The sequence below is a fragment of the Podarcis tiliguerta genome, assembly GCF_965153285.1.
Source record: "Podarcis tiliguerta genome assembly, chromosome: 2".
Classification (NCBI taxonomy): Eukaryota; Metazoa; Chordata; class Lepidosauria; order Squamata; family Lacertidae; genus Podarcis; species Podarcis tiliguerta.
Window position 1 is genome coordinate 88,408,369 of NC_139535.1, and position 15,033 is coordinate 88,423,401.

The window sequence follows — 15,033 nt, forward strand, 5'->3', positions numbered from 1 at the left end:
CAGACCCATAGCTGTCAACTTTTCCCTTTTCTTGCAAGGAATCCTATTCGGAATAAGGGAATTTCCCTTAAAAAGGGGGAAAGTTGACAGCTATGCCCAGAACTTCAATACAGACAAACTGCCAACATTCCCAATTTCGTGTGGCTGCTTTGCAGACGACTCCAATGCCTACATGCCAACTGATCCTACATAGCAAGTATCAAGGGAGACTGCATGGAAAAGCACCTGCCAACGTATTTCCCGCAAGCAACTTCAAGAAGACTTGTCGCCAGCATTCATGCATACACTAGCACAGGGCAAAAACACAAAGCTGCCCTCAAAGACACTGTAAAGTAAACACAGGAAATGACCTCAAAGCCATATATGTCAACAATGCCAACAGTGCTGTCTATTTCCAACGGGGCCAGCCACTCATTGATTTTCATCAGCAGCCACTCAAAGAGCAGGGAATACAAAACTTTGGCGATTGCATCCCTGAAGAAGTGGAGAGAGAGCAATTTTATTTTTAAAGAAAAAAAAAACAGAAAATATTGTTATTTGGATGAAAAGCTAGCAGACAGGCACCAGACAGATAAAAGCAATGAAGGTTACCTGGCATCTATAGCACTTTCTACTGACAATGGAGTGAATATCCGGTCATAACATGTTTCCTGAGGAGAGAGAAATGTTAGATATAGAGACTGATGGCATTTTAATTTCTCAAAATAGGAGCTTTTGGGCAATTTCAATCACTTTGTATAATAAAGATTTCTGCTCAGGAGTCTTTGGATTACAAAAGCTCTAATATGACTCTGCATCTTTGTTCCTTCTTTTCATTTGTAGGCATTCATGTTTGTACCCATAAACTGATATAATCTGCACCAAGATGAAAAACATGCATTCCTTTTCACCTTGTTTTGAAAATACCGTATTTACTCGAGTCTAACGCACCATCAAATCTAGCAGGTGCTTTTCACATTATTTTGCTTTATTGGCTAGAACCAAATTAAACATACTTAATGTGAGTGAAGGCTTAAACCTGAACCAAATCAAAATCACAATTTGACTGTTTGATTATGCTCCAGCTAGGAAAATCAAGGAGTTTATTTGTTTTCCTAAAGACATTTACATCGACATATAAAAAAAAACAGTGCTTGCAAGATAGGATAGTCCTACGAATGTACAATAGATGGCACAGTGGAGCCAGCTAACAGTAGACGTTCTTTTCTGATCCCACTGCAGATAAACCAAAGGGAAGGCAGGCAGATAGGTTCTTGTATCTTGTTCCCACCCTTAACAAGGCAACACAACACAATCCATATCACTTAAATACAAAATCCTCCTCTGTGAAATGCATGATGAGAAGAAGCAAGACCTGCCAGCAAGAGAAAGAGATGCTCACAGTGACTCGGTGGGTGATGGCCCTTTGAAGAAGATCTGCTGAAATATGCAGCAAACTGGCAACAATCTGGATTTCCGTTTCACTGGGGATGAGTGCAAACTCAGAGGATTCTTTCTAGATGGTCGTGTATACAAAGAGAGAGGAAGATATGAAATGAGGACATTATTTACACCAAAATTTCAATCCTTAAGACATCCAAGAACACAGACAGCACTGTGCAATGTAGTCATTTCACAGGGTGTCAGTATTCCTAAAACTCTTAAGATCTTCCTTAGTTTTGGATTAGGTTACCTAAATCATCATCATCTCTTACAAATTCCTAACTGGAGATTAGAACACATTGGGTCTTTTTTTGAGCATTCATTCCAGTTTGTCTGTGGGGTGGTTAGATGACAATAAGCATCTGTCTTGATCTGCAGGCATTATGTATCTTCCTGTGTGCCAGGTGCTGTTGCGGTTGCTCGAGAATAACCAGGCAGGACTCCAACCTGTCTTTTACAGGCTTTATTTTGGTGCAAACTATTTACAGTGAAGAATGTCATAAGTTCATGTCTGGCTCAATCGCTAGCAGAATCCAGGAGTGGTCTGTTTTTGTACCTCCCCCAACATAAAAGTTCCGTCACCCCCAGCCTTTTCCGCCCCTCCCTGCGCCTCAAACTACTGCGCATGATGGGTGATGGCAGGGGTGTGCTTCCCTCCTCTCCGGCTTGCTCAGGCGCGGTGTTAAGGCTCTCACTAGCATCCTCTGGTCCTTGCACCTCTTCTCCACTAGAGGTGGGGCTTTCCTTCTCACCGGAAGAGGAACTGCTTCGCAAGATTTTCGGAGGCTCCCTGTAACACAACTGCCCGTCTATCTCTCGCCTCTGAGCCGATGGCAGTTCCCTGACACTGTGGTTAACAATTATTTAATCCCACATTTTCAGTACATTTCCTCGTCAGTTTCCTAACTGCAAAAAGTCTGTTTCTTTTTTTTTAAAAAAGTGGACTTGTTGCACTAGAGCCCTTTAATGCACTTTTAACTGTGCAAACCTAAGGTTTGGGTTAGCTCTAGAATCCCCCTGCTGCCACACACAAAATACTGGCTGTTCAGAGGCACCCTAAATGGAAAAAAATGTCCCCGGGCCATTTCCACTGGGCTCAGGTGGTATTGCTAATGACACCTTGAATTTGCAAAGATGCAACATACCTCACAGGATGTAAAACAGATGTTTCCCAACTGCAGTATGCCAGAGAGCACTGCCCAGATGGAGTTCAGCTGGTCACTGGAGAGACCTATCGTCTGGAGAGCCTTAATCAAGACCAGAAAATCGTGATCATCCCGCTTTCCTGGAAGCTCACACACTCGGCCCTTGAGAGTCAACACAAGTTCGCATAGTTAGGAATGAACTTGCACTGGGAATACTTACGCTTCCTGGTAGGAAACCCATAAACTCTGGATTTTTGTGAATGAAGGGCTATTTTCAAAAAGGTTAGACCTGGGTTGAGAGGTTAGACCTGGGTTGCCAATATATTCTACAATGAGAACTAGGCCCATTGAAGGGTTTCCAAGTCCACTTAACTCTAGCCCAGGCAGCAGAATTTGTTCTCATGTAATGAGCACCTCAGGGATGCGGGTGGTGCTGTGGGTTAAACCACAGAGACTAGGACTTGCCGATAAGAAGGTCGGCGGTTCGAATCCCTGCAACGGGGTGAGCTCCCGTTGCTCGGCCCCTGCTCCTGCCAACCTAGCAGTTCGAAAGCACCTCAAAGTGCAAGTAGATAAATAGGTACCTCTCTGGCAGGAAGGTAAATGGCGTTTCCGTGTGTTGCTCTGGTTTGCCAGAAGCGGCTTAGTCATGCTGGCCACATGACCCGGAAGCTGTACGCCAGGTCCCTCGGCCATTAAAACGAGATGAGCGCCGCAACCCCAGAGTCGGCCACAACTGGACCTAATGGTCAGGTTCCCTTTACCTTTACTTAATGAGCACCTCACATTTAATCGCCTTCCACACAAGTAAGGCACCAATGGCAGAGACCTATTCATCCACCTGGGAAGGGATGTTGGAACAACAACCTCTTCAGTTGTTTCCAGAAAGTGCAAGAGCGGGAGCAGCCACCCTAAAGCCCTGCTTCAAGTTACTTCAGAGCTTTGGAGCTCTTTGGAACATGAGGAAGAGGTTCTCCCACAGGCTGCAGTGACCTACTGGGTGTATAAGTGGCATATTGTAGATTGGGTATACAACTATTCCACATCCTTCCTCTTCTGGTCTATTAAAGCTTCTGCATGCTGAAAGTGCTAAAAACTGCCTTCTTTTGGATGCCATTCCACAGCCAGGATTATGTAGGTATAGAGTGAATTTCTTGGGGGAGTTGCTTTGGTTTGTTACTTTTGTATGCATTTTGTTTCAGCTGCCCTGTGATCCTCGGATGAAGGGCCGTATGGAAATTTTAAAAAACAACAACAAGAATACGCTATTACTTCCGCAAGCCCTCGGAAAGAGGCAGGTAAAATGAAATTGCACCGATACTAATGGGTCAGCCTGCCCATGAGATATATGGGTATTTATTTTAGTTCAGAGTGCAAGATTTCTTTTTCAAGTCCTGTAATTTCACCCCCTATAAAACCTTTTAAATCCTTATAAAAGGGTTAGCCCTGCAGAATTGGGGAGTGGGGAAAATACATCCGAGTCAAGCTATTTCTGCAAAGCAAGGCAAGCACTGCTGTGGCTCAGCTGAGTGTCTAAAACCATCCATTTACTTGCCTGGTTTAGATAAAAGTAAGTCTCTGCCTCTTGCAGGTAAAGTTCCTCTTTTTGTCCTACTGGAAGACCACACAGCAGCTCATAAAACACATGAAAGCTCCTTTCACCTCGGCCCTAAAAAACAAAGAGGAGGTAGCCCTTGCAGATCCACACCATGGGAGGAATTTAACATTCTGCTATTGCAATTGTTATGTCATCTCAGGCTTCTTCGCTTGCCAAACAGAACAATCCTCCTCCTCCTCCTCCTCCCCCCTGCACTTTTTTTTGGAGGTTCTTCTGACTCCAATGAGTCAATATCAGGGGGTGTACAAGGAGAGGGGCGGAAGCCCCATTGCCCTAGTTATTAGGACTTAAGTTGAATCCCACCCCATACATTTAAAGCACATCCAACACACATTTAAAGCATGTGGCTCAGCCCTGAAGAGTCCTGGGAACAGCAGCTTTCCCTTCTTGGAGGACCAATCCCTAGACAGGGAACCAAGCAGAGGGCTTTATCAGTAGTGGCGCCCACCCTGTGGAACGCCCTCCTATCAGATGCCAAGGAAATAAACAACTATCTGACTTTGAGAAGGCAACCCTGTTTAGGGAATTTTTTTAATGTTTGATGTTTTATCGTGTTTTTCTAACATTCTGTTGGGAGCCACCCAGAGTGTCTGGGGAAACCCAGTCAGATGGGCAGGGTATAAATAAATTATTATTATTATTAATTATTATTATTATTATTATTATTATTACCGTCACCTTAACAAACTACAGTTCTCAGGATTCTTTAGGGCAGGCATAGGCAAACTCAGTCCTCCAGATGTTTTGTGACTACAATTCCCATCATCCCTGACCACTGGTCCTGTTAGCAAGGGATTATGGTAGTTGTAGTCCCAAAACATCTGGAGGGCATGTTTGCCTATGCCTGCTTTAGAGAGAGTCATGGCTGTGCTATCAGTGGATAGTGTGGATCAGCATCGTTCTCTATAACAGGAATATACTACTTGGGAGAAAAAAAGTTACTGACTGCCAGTTTTCTGAGATTTTAAAATGAACAGTACAGATGGTGGACACAGTGATTGTAGGATACTACTGACTGATGTCTAACTTCACTGATAATCCATGTTTATAGACCTGCCCCCCCCCCCCAATTTGCCATGTTCAAGCTTCAGAATTTGCAAGGTGATTCTGTAGACTAGTTACCTTCCCACATGGAGGTGCAGCTTTTGCTCAAGAGGATGTGACTTCCCACATCATGTGTAGGTGGTATCATAATCATCACCATTAACACCCCAGAGTGGATCACAGGCATTTAAAATACAACAATTGCAGTCACAAGAATAGGGCGGGTCCTAAAAATTTACATCTCAAGGTATCAAAGGCCAGGGTAAAGGAGAAATATCAAAAGCATCTACAAACAACTAGCACAAACTCAGATCTCCACAAATCCTGTCACCCATCCCATTCCCTTTTACCAAAAAAACTCTTCCCTATGTGGGTTTGCAGGTCACACATGGAAGCGGGATTACTTAATATAGAATAGTGCGTCTCATGCACACAGGTAATTTATCGGCCATCTGACATGCGAGAACACTTTTGTCCTTACCTGAAAAACAACTCTGGACTTCTCCAAAAGGTACTGAGAGATGGACGTTCCCACCATAAATCCGCTATGAGGAAGAGATTTCTGTAAGACGAGTCGTTTTATTTTCTGCCCTGACTATAGACTTTATGGAATGGGAGGTTTTGTTCAATAATGCAAGGCAATTTTTTGAACACTCGCCATTGAAGAAATAAGGCATTCAGAGGTTTAGTAGCATTCTTAAAACACAGGCTCCTGCTCCCCAAACTAATGGTGATTTGTGGAAAACACTGAAATCTCATGGAAAAGTGTCTGAGGGAGGTCTTTTGATTCAAATAAATGCTGGGGAATACTGACAACTGGCGTCTGAATACTTGGAATTTCAAAGCTGTGGGAGTTTAGAACTCCCTATTCTACAGCAACCAAACCAGCTGACTCTCAAATCCCTCTAAGTGTTTGAAATGCACAGTGAGACCCGGTCAATGAAAGTATGACATACAAATTAAGGCACATGGTAGTTTTCATGTGAGAAAAACTAAAGATGAATCTGTTGTTACTGCACCAGTCTCTTTTACATAATAAATTAAGAAGTACTGTCATCTCCCAAGAGGCACCAGCTTGTAGACCAGAGCTGATTTGCACACTATTTCTTAACAGATTTATAATAAGTCAGAAATGGTGAACATCTGGCCCTCCTGTTGTTGTTGTTGTATTCCAACTCCCATCAACCCCAGCCAGAACATCCAAAGGTCAGGGATGATGGGAACCGGAGTCCAGCATCGTCTGGAGGGCCAATAGTTTTGCCATTCCTGAGGTAAGCCATTTCAGCTCCATTCCTCCTGCTGCTGGAAGGGAACCTGTCTCCTTGCCCTTGCTCTGGGTGGAGCCCAAGAGAACCAGTCTCTCATTGGAAACGATTCCGAGAACAGCCTCTCATGTGACAGAGGCAGGCTGTGCTCAAGACTCCTTGGTGCGTCCGTACGGTTCTTAAGAGCAGACAATCATTCCTCAAACAGCAAAGAGAAGCTGACTGGAATCCCTTGGAATCGATCCCAAGCATGTGAACATGAGCCAACAGGAATCACTGATAAGGCTATATCCTCCATTAACACATCCACTAGCTTTACACGTTCAGTAAGTTTTTAAAAAATACATTGTTCCTAATAAAGTTATTACCTTACTGTTGATTTTGCATCCCCCACTATCTATGCTTTTTCTGTTTCAAACAGAAATATTAATTACTTTTTTTTAACTCACTGTCTTAGGTGGACATGCAAGAACTTTCCAAAGCGGCTGGAGTTGTCATTTAAGATGGTCTTTGCATTTCCAAAACTTTCCAAGATGGGTAACACATCAGATGGCTGTAAGGACAAGGACAATATTAATATTAAAGATGCTGCCTTATTTTTTTTAATCAATCAATAACATTACATTACTTTTAGTACAATCTTATGGGTCCCATTGAGCTCAATGGTGGTTATTCCCAGGGTAAGCGGATATAAAATTCTAATTAATTCATTACCTTTTTTAATGTATTTGCATGGAAGATTTCATTAAGATTTATTTTCAGACCAAGCATTTAGTATTCGGGCTGCAACATGCACTAATTGTGCTCAATGACAACCTAACTTCTGAACATCTTATTGTCACTAAAGAAATGTTGAGTAATAGTACACATACTTGCTTTATCCCATGGCTTTCTTGCCTTTGGTATAGCCTGGACAAATAGAGGATGATCGCTTTGGCAGTTTCAGTTTTTCCTGAGCCACTGTGTCCACTGGAAAACATTAAAAAGGAGGGAGGTGTAATGCAAAGATCGTCACTGTTATTTAAGTTGCTGGATCACATTCTCCACCAGTGCAGTTTATCAACAGTTGAACTGGTGGGTTTTTTTCCTTTTCTTTCTTGAAAAAAAAAATCCAATTAAGATCTCATTGTCCATTGCTTATTATAAACAGCAACAAAGAAGATAATTTGTCAGCCAAAAAGGGGGGGAAAACAAAACACAACTTTTATGGCAATATAACCAGTCTGAAAAGACTGCTGGAAGCTCAAGAGAAACCTCAATGGTGTTAATGGCCACCCAAATCAATAAGTTTGATCATAAGGGGCAAGTAGTCCATAAAATAACGCCATGCTGAAAACCAACTATGGCAGATTCCCACCACCACGCACCAAGGTTCCCACATACTGTCCCAACATGAGATGCATATTTGGAAGATTGGTATGATGCTCCTAAACACACCAAATGCTGGCAAGTCTAATTCCTCCCCTCCTGTCCCAATGAAAGAATGTGCTAGATCAGGCTTCCTCAACCTCGGCCCTCCAGATGTTTTGAGACTACAATCCCATCATCCCTGACCACTAGTCCTGCTAGCTAGGGATCATGGGAGTTGTAGACCAACAACATCTGGAGGGCTGAGGTTGAGGAAGCCTGTGCTAGTCAAGCAGGTGGCTTGTCTATTGGCCCTCTGTATTACATGGCGGCAGATTAGCTGCAGAAGCAGCAGAATCCTGAAGAGAAATCTCAACACCACAATATTTCTACTCAGAAGTAAGTTCCACTGAATTCAATTGCTTACTTCCAGGAAAGCACCCAGCAAACATGGCCTGAATAGTGCCCCTAATGACACTTGGGCCCCTTTTGCATCAGTGCGGAAGAAGCAATAGGGAGATGGAGCATAAATCTCAGACAATCTTAGGAAAGTTGCCTTTATATCTCTCTTACCTGAGGACAATGCACTGCTCTTTCTCTGAGCTCTGAGAGAAGGCATATGCCATTTCTGTGATGGCAAATATATGTCTGCAAGGGGACCAAAAGAAATGGAGGGGGGGGGGGAGAGAGAGAAAGAAGAAAACCCATGTTATTACTCAGCCAGTTTTTAGTTATTACTAAATTCCAGTTGCATCAAAATTAGTTCAGGCTTATTTGTACAGAGATTGACACAACACCTTATCAACAGCTACTTTTTGTACAAACACAATGAAATATTTAGGCAGCAGAGTTGGCAGAGCGGTAAGGTAAGGGAGGACAGGAAATTCCTGAGGCAGAAGTGGCCACATTGGGTTGCAGATGTTGAAATTGGACCATGTTTATTAACATTTCATACCTCACACTCCTTCGGGGGGGGGGGGGGAGGAGAGAAACCAGAGCAGCTTATTCCAATAAATGCAAGATTTCTGTAGAACTTAATTGTGCTTAACTTTCTCTGGATTGTTGTATCCAAGAACTGTCAAAAATTATACCAAGGGCCACAGCTTGCCCACCTGTAACCTAACAGAACCAAACTGTGCAGATGCTGTGGCTCAGAGCCATTAAGTCTAGGGTTGAGAGTGCTTGAGCCATGGAAGGCTTTAGTTAAAGAATGAAATTGGGAGAGAGGTTGGGAGAAGAAGATGAAGAAGAAGAAGGAGGAGGAGGAGGAGTTTGGATTTGATATCCTGCTTTATCACTACCCTAAGGAGTCTCAAAGCGGCTAACATTCTCCTTTCCCTTCCTTCCCCACAACAAACACTCTGTGAGGTGAGTGGGGCTGAGAGACTTCAAAGAGTGACTAGCCCAAGGTCACCCAGCAGCTGCATGTGGAGGAGCGGAGACGTGAACCCGGTTCACCAGATTATGAGTCCACCGCTCCTAACCACTACACCACACTGGCTTGAGTATCCTGGCGATAAACATTAGATTTAGTGGAATGCACACCAGGAGGCTTAAAAACTTCCCCACATTATACTTAGTCCTCCACAAGCTATTGTAATAAAGTACTTTGGTTGGCAGCAAACCCCAAAGCTGAGCACTTTGGCATAATACAGCCATGTGAGATAAGAAGGTATTTAAAAATGGAGTGATCAGAATATTAATAGCAAAATGAGTCTCATACAGATTTTGTTGTTGTTGTTCTACAGGTTTAAGCCAGTCTCAGATCAAAGCATTATACTGGCATCTGAACAGGTGGATTTTTCTAGTTCTTAGCTGCAACCCTTCACTAACACCAACCCTGCATGGCAGACCTTTAAGACTGTAATAGCCAGCCTCAGATTAAATCAGCAGCACACTTACATATTACTTTCCATAAGCAATAAGAAACCATGAATTTTTCTATTTTTGGTTTGAAACCAGAGATTACTTAAAAGTTGCCTACCATAGAGGGTTATTGTGAAGAACTGTTTCATTATTTTTTTAAAAAATCTCCCCAATGGGAAATATATAAGTCAGGCCCTGTTGATTTAATACGAGTCTGGCCATTACAATTTTAAAACCGGTCTGCCTTACAGCAATGTTGTTGTGAAGGGATAAATAAGAGAGTTGCATCTAAAAGTTAATCAAGTTCTTAAAGACTCTTTTTACTGTTAATGGAAATTATTTCAATTCAAGGACTACAATCTTAAAGCTTGTCTACCACACAGGACTATTGAATAGAAGCTGCTTTTTGCTGTGGATCTCTGGACACCCTCTAGTTTATGATTTTACCAACACAAACAAACAACTGTATACTCTTTGAAAATGACGCTGACCATTACTATCTCAAAGTCAACCTAGTTTACAGTAACCTACTAAATATATTGGGTGTTGGGAATCTTTTTGTCTTTTGTTTTATTTCTGTGTAAACTGCAACCCTGCAAGGCAAGCACACAGTGTTGTGAAAACAATCAATTCCACTTTCTTTCCCCTGATTGAATTAAGGAATAGGAGAGACTACCCTTCATAGGATCATTAGGGCATAGGAGAAAAAGCCACAGCTGGCTAGAGAAGCTGCTCAGGTGCAAAGGTCAGCACCCAAACACCTCATTTCAGTAATTTCCGCTTTTGCAAAGTATTTACAAATTAGAGTATTTGTGGAGTGTCTATGAAATATCTTTTAAAAACCAACAACATGCTGGTAATTAAAGTCAGCTTGGCAAGGATAACTTGTCCTAGTCCAACTTTTTGTAAGGCGTGTGTTAAATTGATCACTCAGGCTTTCCATTATGGAGTCATGTGTTCAGAAAGTGCTTTAAAAAGGGGAGGAAAGGACATCAGCTTTATTTCAAAATAATACCAGTATTCTATGATAAAAACCCTAGCATGAGCATTGCTAAAAATGATCAAAGGTTTGGGTGGGAATTTAAACCCACAATGGGTTAGCAGCACTTTGTAAAGTTCTTTGTTTCTAGAACACTCTTATTGTGTGTGACCTGCTTCCCTGGGACAAAAACTCCAACCCTATGACAAAAATCAGTAATTTGCTGCCCAAGCCCCAGAAATCCAAAACAAATACATAAACAAATTACATTGTAGATCTGAGTGAGATGATGAACGTTGTGTGTGTGTGTGTGCGCGCGCAAGCATATATAAAATCCAATAGCAACATTGTCACTGAAATGAGTGGAAGAATTGTGCCATATTCCTAAATTCCAAAGAGAGGCACAATCACTTTGGCCAAGTGAAATGAGCCCAAGATTGCAAATGAAAGCCAGGATTTTGTATGCAGCATGAATAATATTATCAGAATAAGGCAAGGAGAAAACACAATGCAGACATACGGTGCATTTCTGGAGAGCAGGCCATTCTGGTACTGGATCACCACGTCTTCTGAAAAAAGGCTGAGTGGCTTGAAAGGATTGATGCAGATCAAGATATGCCCAATGTACGTCTAGGAAGAAGCACAGCATTGCCTTGGCTTTACTTATCCTCAAAAGCAGGGCAGGAATTTCAAACCCAAGTCCCCTCTCTTAACTCTTGTAAAGACCAGGGGTGGAGAATCTCCAGCCTGCAGACCTAACATGGCCCTCTAGGCCTCCCCAACTGGCTCATGAGGCCATTTTCATCCACCTGCCACACACCCAACATCAAACAGCTCATAGTTCTTCCTTTATCAAGTGAGGCTCACTCCCACCTGCCTGCCAGCTCTTCTTGCAATTATGAAGGGTTGTTTGAAAGCCCCATGGTTTGGTTTGCAACCATTAGGGCTTCAACGGGAAGCATTCCCTGGTCTTACTACGATGTCAGGTGAGAGACAGGTAGCCAGCTCTGCCCACCTGCCTAGGTTGGCCCACCAGCAGAGGGAGAGATAATGACGTGGCTCTCTGGCTGAAAAATGTTCCCAACCCCTGTTCTACATTAAGAAAATGGCACTGTTATTCAGTCACAAGGGGTTCCATTGCGGATTCTTCCCCATGTGGGAAATCAGTGTCTCCCATTCTCAACATTCTTACACACATGCACTTACTCCTTATGACAATCAATTACAGAGATTAAGAAAGTAATATCCATACATAAATAAAGTTGCGATGGAATCTCTTTTTCAGACACAGCAGCAGAGAGCTTTCGCTGACTTCCCTGGGTGGGGGGAAGAAATATTATATTTGAGGATTTTGATTTGATAGCATACCTATTTTTCTACCCCCCCAAAACAAAATCCAGCAGTTAATTTGAAGAAATGTTTACTACTGATGTCGGAAGTAAATCAATACATAACTACACTCTGAATCCTGGATTGGACCCTGATGATCCTGGGTTTCCTCATACACTTCTATCAGAAAAACGCCTTGTACCATACTTACTCCAACCTGGAAAGGTCCTCCACTTTTTCAAATTCCATGTAGCAATCCTCATCTCTGTACATCTGGAAGGTATATGACAATGGCATTTCAAAGAGATACGTAACATCAATTCAGCCACATCCCACACAATGATCTCTAGCACAGAATGCACCAACCTGCTTTTGCATCATGTCCATCTCAAGAACATCTTCAGTGACATCTTCTGCCTCCCACCTTCCCTGCAATGCTTTTTTTGACCTAGGAGACTTGGCCAGATCCTGCTCTTTATATAAAGTCCACTTGCTTAAGTTCTCAATGGTGAACCGTGGGAGCAGCGTTTCAGAATTCAGCCAAGCGGTAGGGTCACATGTAAAAGGCTGGTGCTGAGTCCAGTGCACTTGCTCCACTGTTTCTGGCGTGCTCCTCTGGGTGAGGTCTGCCTTGTCATCTTCCCCCAAGCTGGAAGGTACAGAGTCTTGTAACACCCTTCCTTCAACTTAGAAGAAAAGAGAGCAGGTTACATGTTACATCAACTGTTTCTAGTTGTATTTGAAGGTATCCAAGTTTGAAGTTTGCAAATGAACGCTTCGCTCTTATCCAAGGAACCCGATCTTGCTTTCCTCTTGGATCAAAGGCACATCATTAGAGGAACATCACAGTAATAATAATAACTTTAATAACTTTATTATTTACACCCCGCCCATCCGGCTGGGTTTCCGCAGCCACTCTGGGCAGCTCCCAACAGAACACTAAAAACAGAATAAAACTTCAAATATTAAAAACTTCACTAATGTATACTAATGAAAACCAAAACACTGTTTTGACCCACCATTCCCCCTCAATAATTTCAGCTCAACAGAAAAAGCCTACTGGATGGGATTTCAAAATGGCAGCATGGCAAAGAGCAATGTTTGGCTCCTGAGGTAGTGTGGTAACAGCTCTTACCTCAGCTAGAGTTAAAAGAAAAAACAGAAGAACATTCAAAATCATTATTACAAATGCCAAAAGGATTTCTCCCCCTTTTTTCATTGTCTGGTTTTATGAAATGAGAGAAGGGGGGGGGGGAATATATAGCGTAAGGCTGAGTAAGGAAGAGCTAATGGCGCATTTCCTGGTTTACAAACTGAAGTTATAGAATAGACATGGCCATTGACTGGAAAGAGGCATTGCAGGAAAGCTGAGAGGAAGGTACATGGAGGACTATATTTGGGGGGAAACGGAGCATAATTAAAGACCTGCCTTTTTCCTTTTCTTAAGAGTCTTTATTATTTGGCATAAGCAACTTAATAGCTTTTTTGGTGCTGTGGTCTAAACCACAGAGCCTAGGGCTTGCCAATCAGAAGGTCGGCAGTTTGAATCCCCATGATGGGGTGAGCTCCCGTTGCTCGGTCCCTGCTCTTGCCAACCTAGCAGTTCGAAAGCATATTAAAGTGCATGTAGATAAATAGGTACCACTCCGGTGGGAAGCTAAACGGTGTTTCCGTGCGCTGCTCTGGTTTGCCAGAAGCGGCTTAGTCATGCTGGCCACAGGACCCGGAAGCTGTATGCCGGCTCCCTCGGCCAATAAAGCAAGATGAGCGCCGAAACCCCAGAGTCATCCTGACTGGACCCAACAGGATTAGCTTGATTTTACATACCTGGTATAGATACATCAGCTTGAGGACTGCAAGGAAGCACTTGACTATTCCTTTGGCCATTTGGCTTAGAATATTCATGTTGCAATTTAGCATCTGGCTGGACAGATATTATTGTTTTCCTGCTTGGTTGATCACATGACTGCAGCTGTGGTCCACTACAGTCAATTTCAAGAGAAGCGTTTTTGGACTTCACCAACTGATGAACCCTGGGGAACACAATGGCAAACTTGGCATCCGTGATACTGCTTTTCTCTTCCTCGGTTTGTCCACTGAGATTCATCAGCAAAGGTTTTAAGTTGTCTTCATTACAGGGGAAATTCCTTGAAGACCTTGCCCCTTCTTCCAGTTCTTTGTTCACAACTGTATCTTCATCTCCGGTTTGATCACATTCTAACAAGGAACAGGAAGACCCTTTTTTACACAAGTGTTTCTTCATTTGCTCCCCTGCTGAGTCATGGAAAGGCCTGCCACATCTCTTGGCCAGCCCAACAGTGCCAACAACCCGAATGGCCATTCTTCTCCTGAATCCAAATGATTTGTTGCTCCTCTTCTTCTTGCCAAACTTCTTGAAGAGCCATCCTGAGAGGCCAACTGCACGTGCTATGCGTAAGAAGCGCTCTTTCAAGCTTGCTTTCTTGGGAGGCTTATGGCTAAGCCAATGGGTCACTTTCTTAAACGCTGAAAGGGTTTGTAGAGATTTGGATCTCGTTTGCTTAGAAGAGATTGTGCCTTTTCCGGCAGCATCTTCAACAGTTTGTTCCTCCACTAGCTCCTCTTCCTCTCTTGTCTCCAGGACCAGATTTGAAGCCATTTTGACATTTCCAGTTACTTTTCCGATTTTCTTTTTCTTTTCAACAGAAAGCTTTCTAGTGTTAACGTTTGAGCTTGAAGCAGTAGAGAGACTTGATTCTTTAATCTCCTTGGCTCTAGAAACCATTTTGTCATTTCTTTTGGTACTCTTTTTCGGATGAATGCTTCCAGCCTTCTTCAAATCAGAGCCAATTTCTGCTGCCTTAGGACAACTGCCACTTGTCAATAGTTTGGCTTTAGCATCCTTATGCCTGCTTTTTAGGCTTAGCAGAATTTGGGATTGTGAAGTCAGATGGCTATATCTCTTTTCGAGCAAGGCCACTGCATCTACTCTTGAACTTGCATCTCGGCTTGTTTGCTCTTCTAAATGCATGCCTTGTT

General features: G+C 42.8%; 1 protein-coding gene across 2 annotated transcripts; it reads right to left on the reverse strand.

The window, feature by feature from the left end:
• Positions 1-591: 591 nt before the first annotated feature.
• LOC310672548 (unconventional myosin-XVB-like) lies at positions 592-14,122 on the reverse strand (the record flags this gene model as incomplete). 2 transcript variants are annotated; one of them, XR_014508646.1, is made up of 12 exons in its annotated part: positions 592-650; positions 1,382-1,495; positions 2,568-2,729; positions 4,123-4,236; positions 6,944-7,047; positions 7,367-7,463; positions 8,415-8,489; positions 11,207-11,316; positions 11,939-12,002; positions 12,227-12,288; positions 12,382-12,701; positions 13,843-14,122. XR_014508646.1 is itself a non-coding variant. In XM_083429935.1 (10 exons), 10 exons carry the CDS (start codon positions 14,120-14,122, stop codon positions 4,179-4,181), a joined length of 1,179 nt encoding a protein of 392 aa, XP_083286061.1. In that variant the 3' UTR covers positions 4,164-4,178. The 2 variants fall into 2 exon arrangements, 1 of the variants encoding a protein (XP_083286061.1); XM_083429935.1 differs by lacking the exons at positions 592-650; positions 1,382-1,495; positions 2,568-2,729 and adding an exon at positions 5,711-5,774 and having other exon boundaries at positions 4,164-4,181.
• Positions 14,123-15,033: the final 911 nt, after the last annotated feature.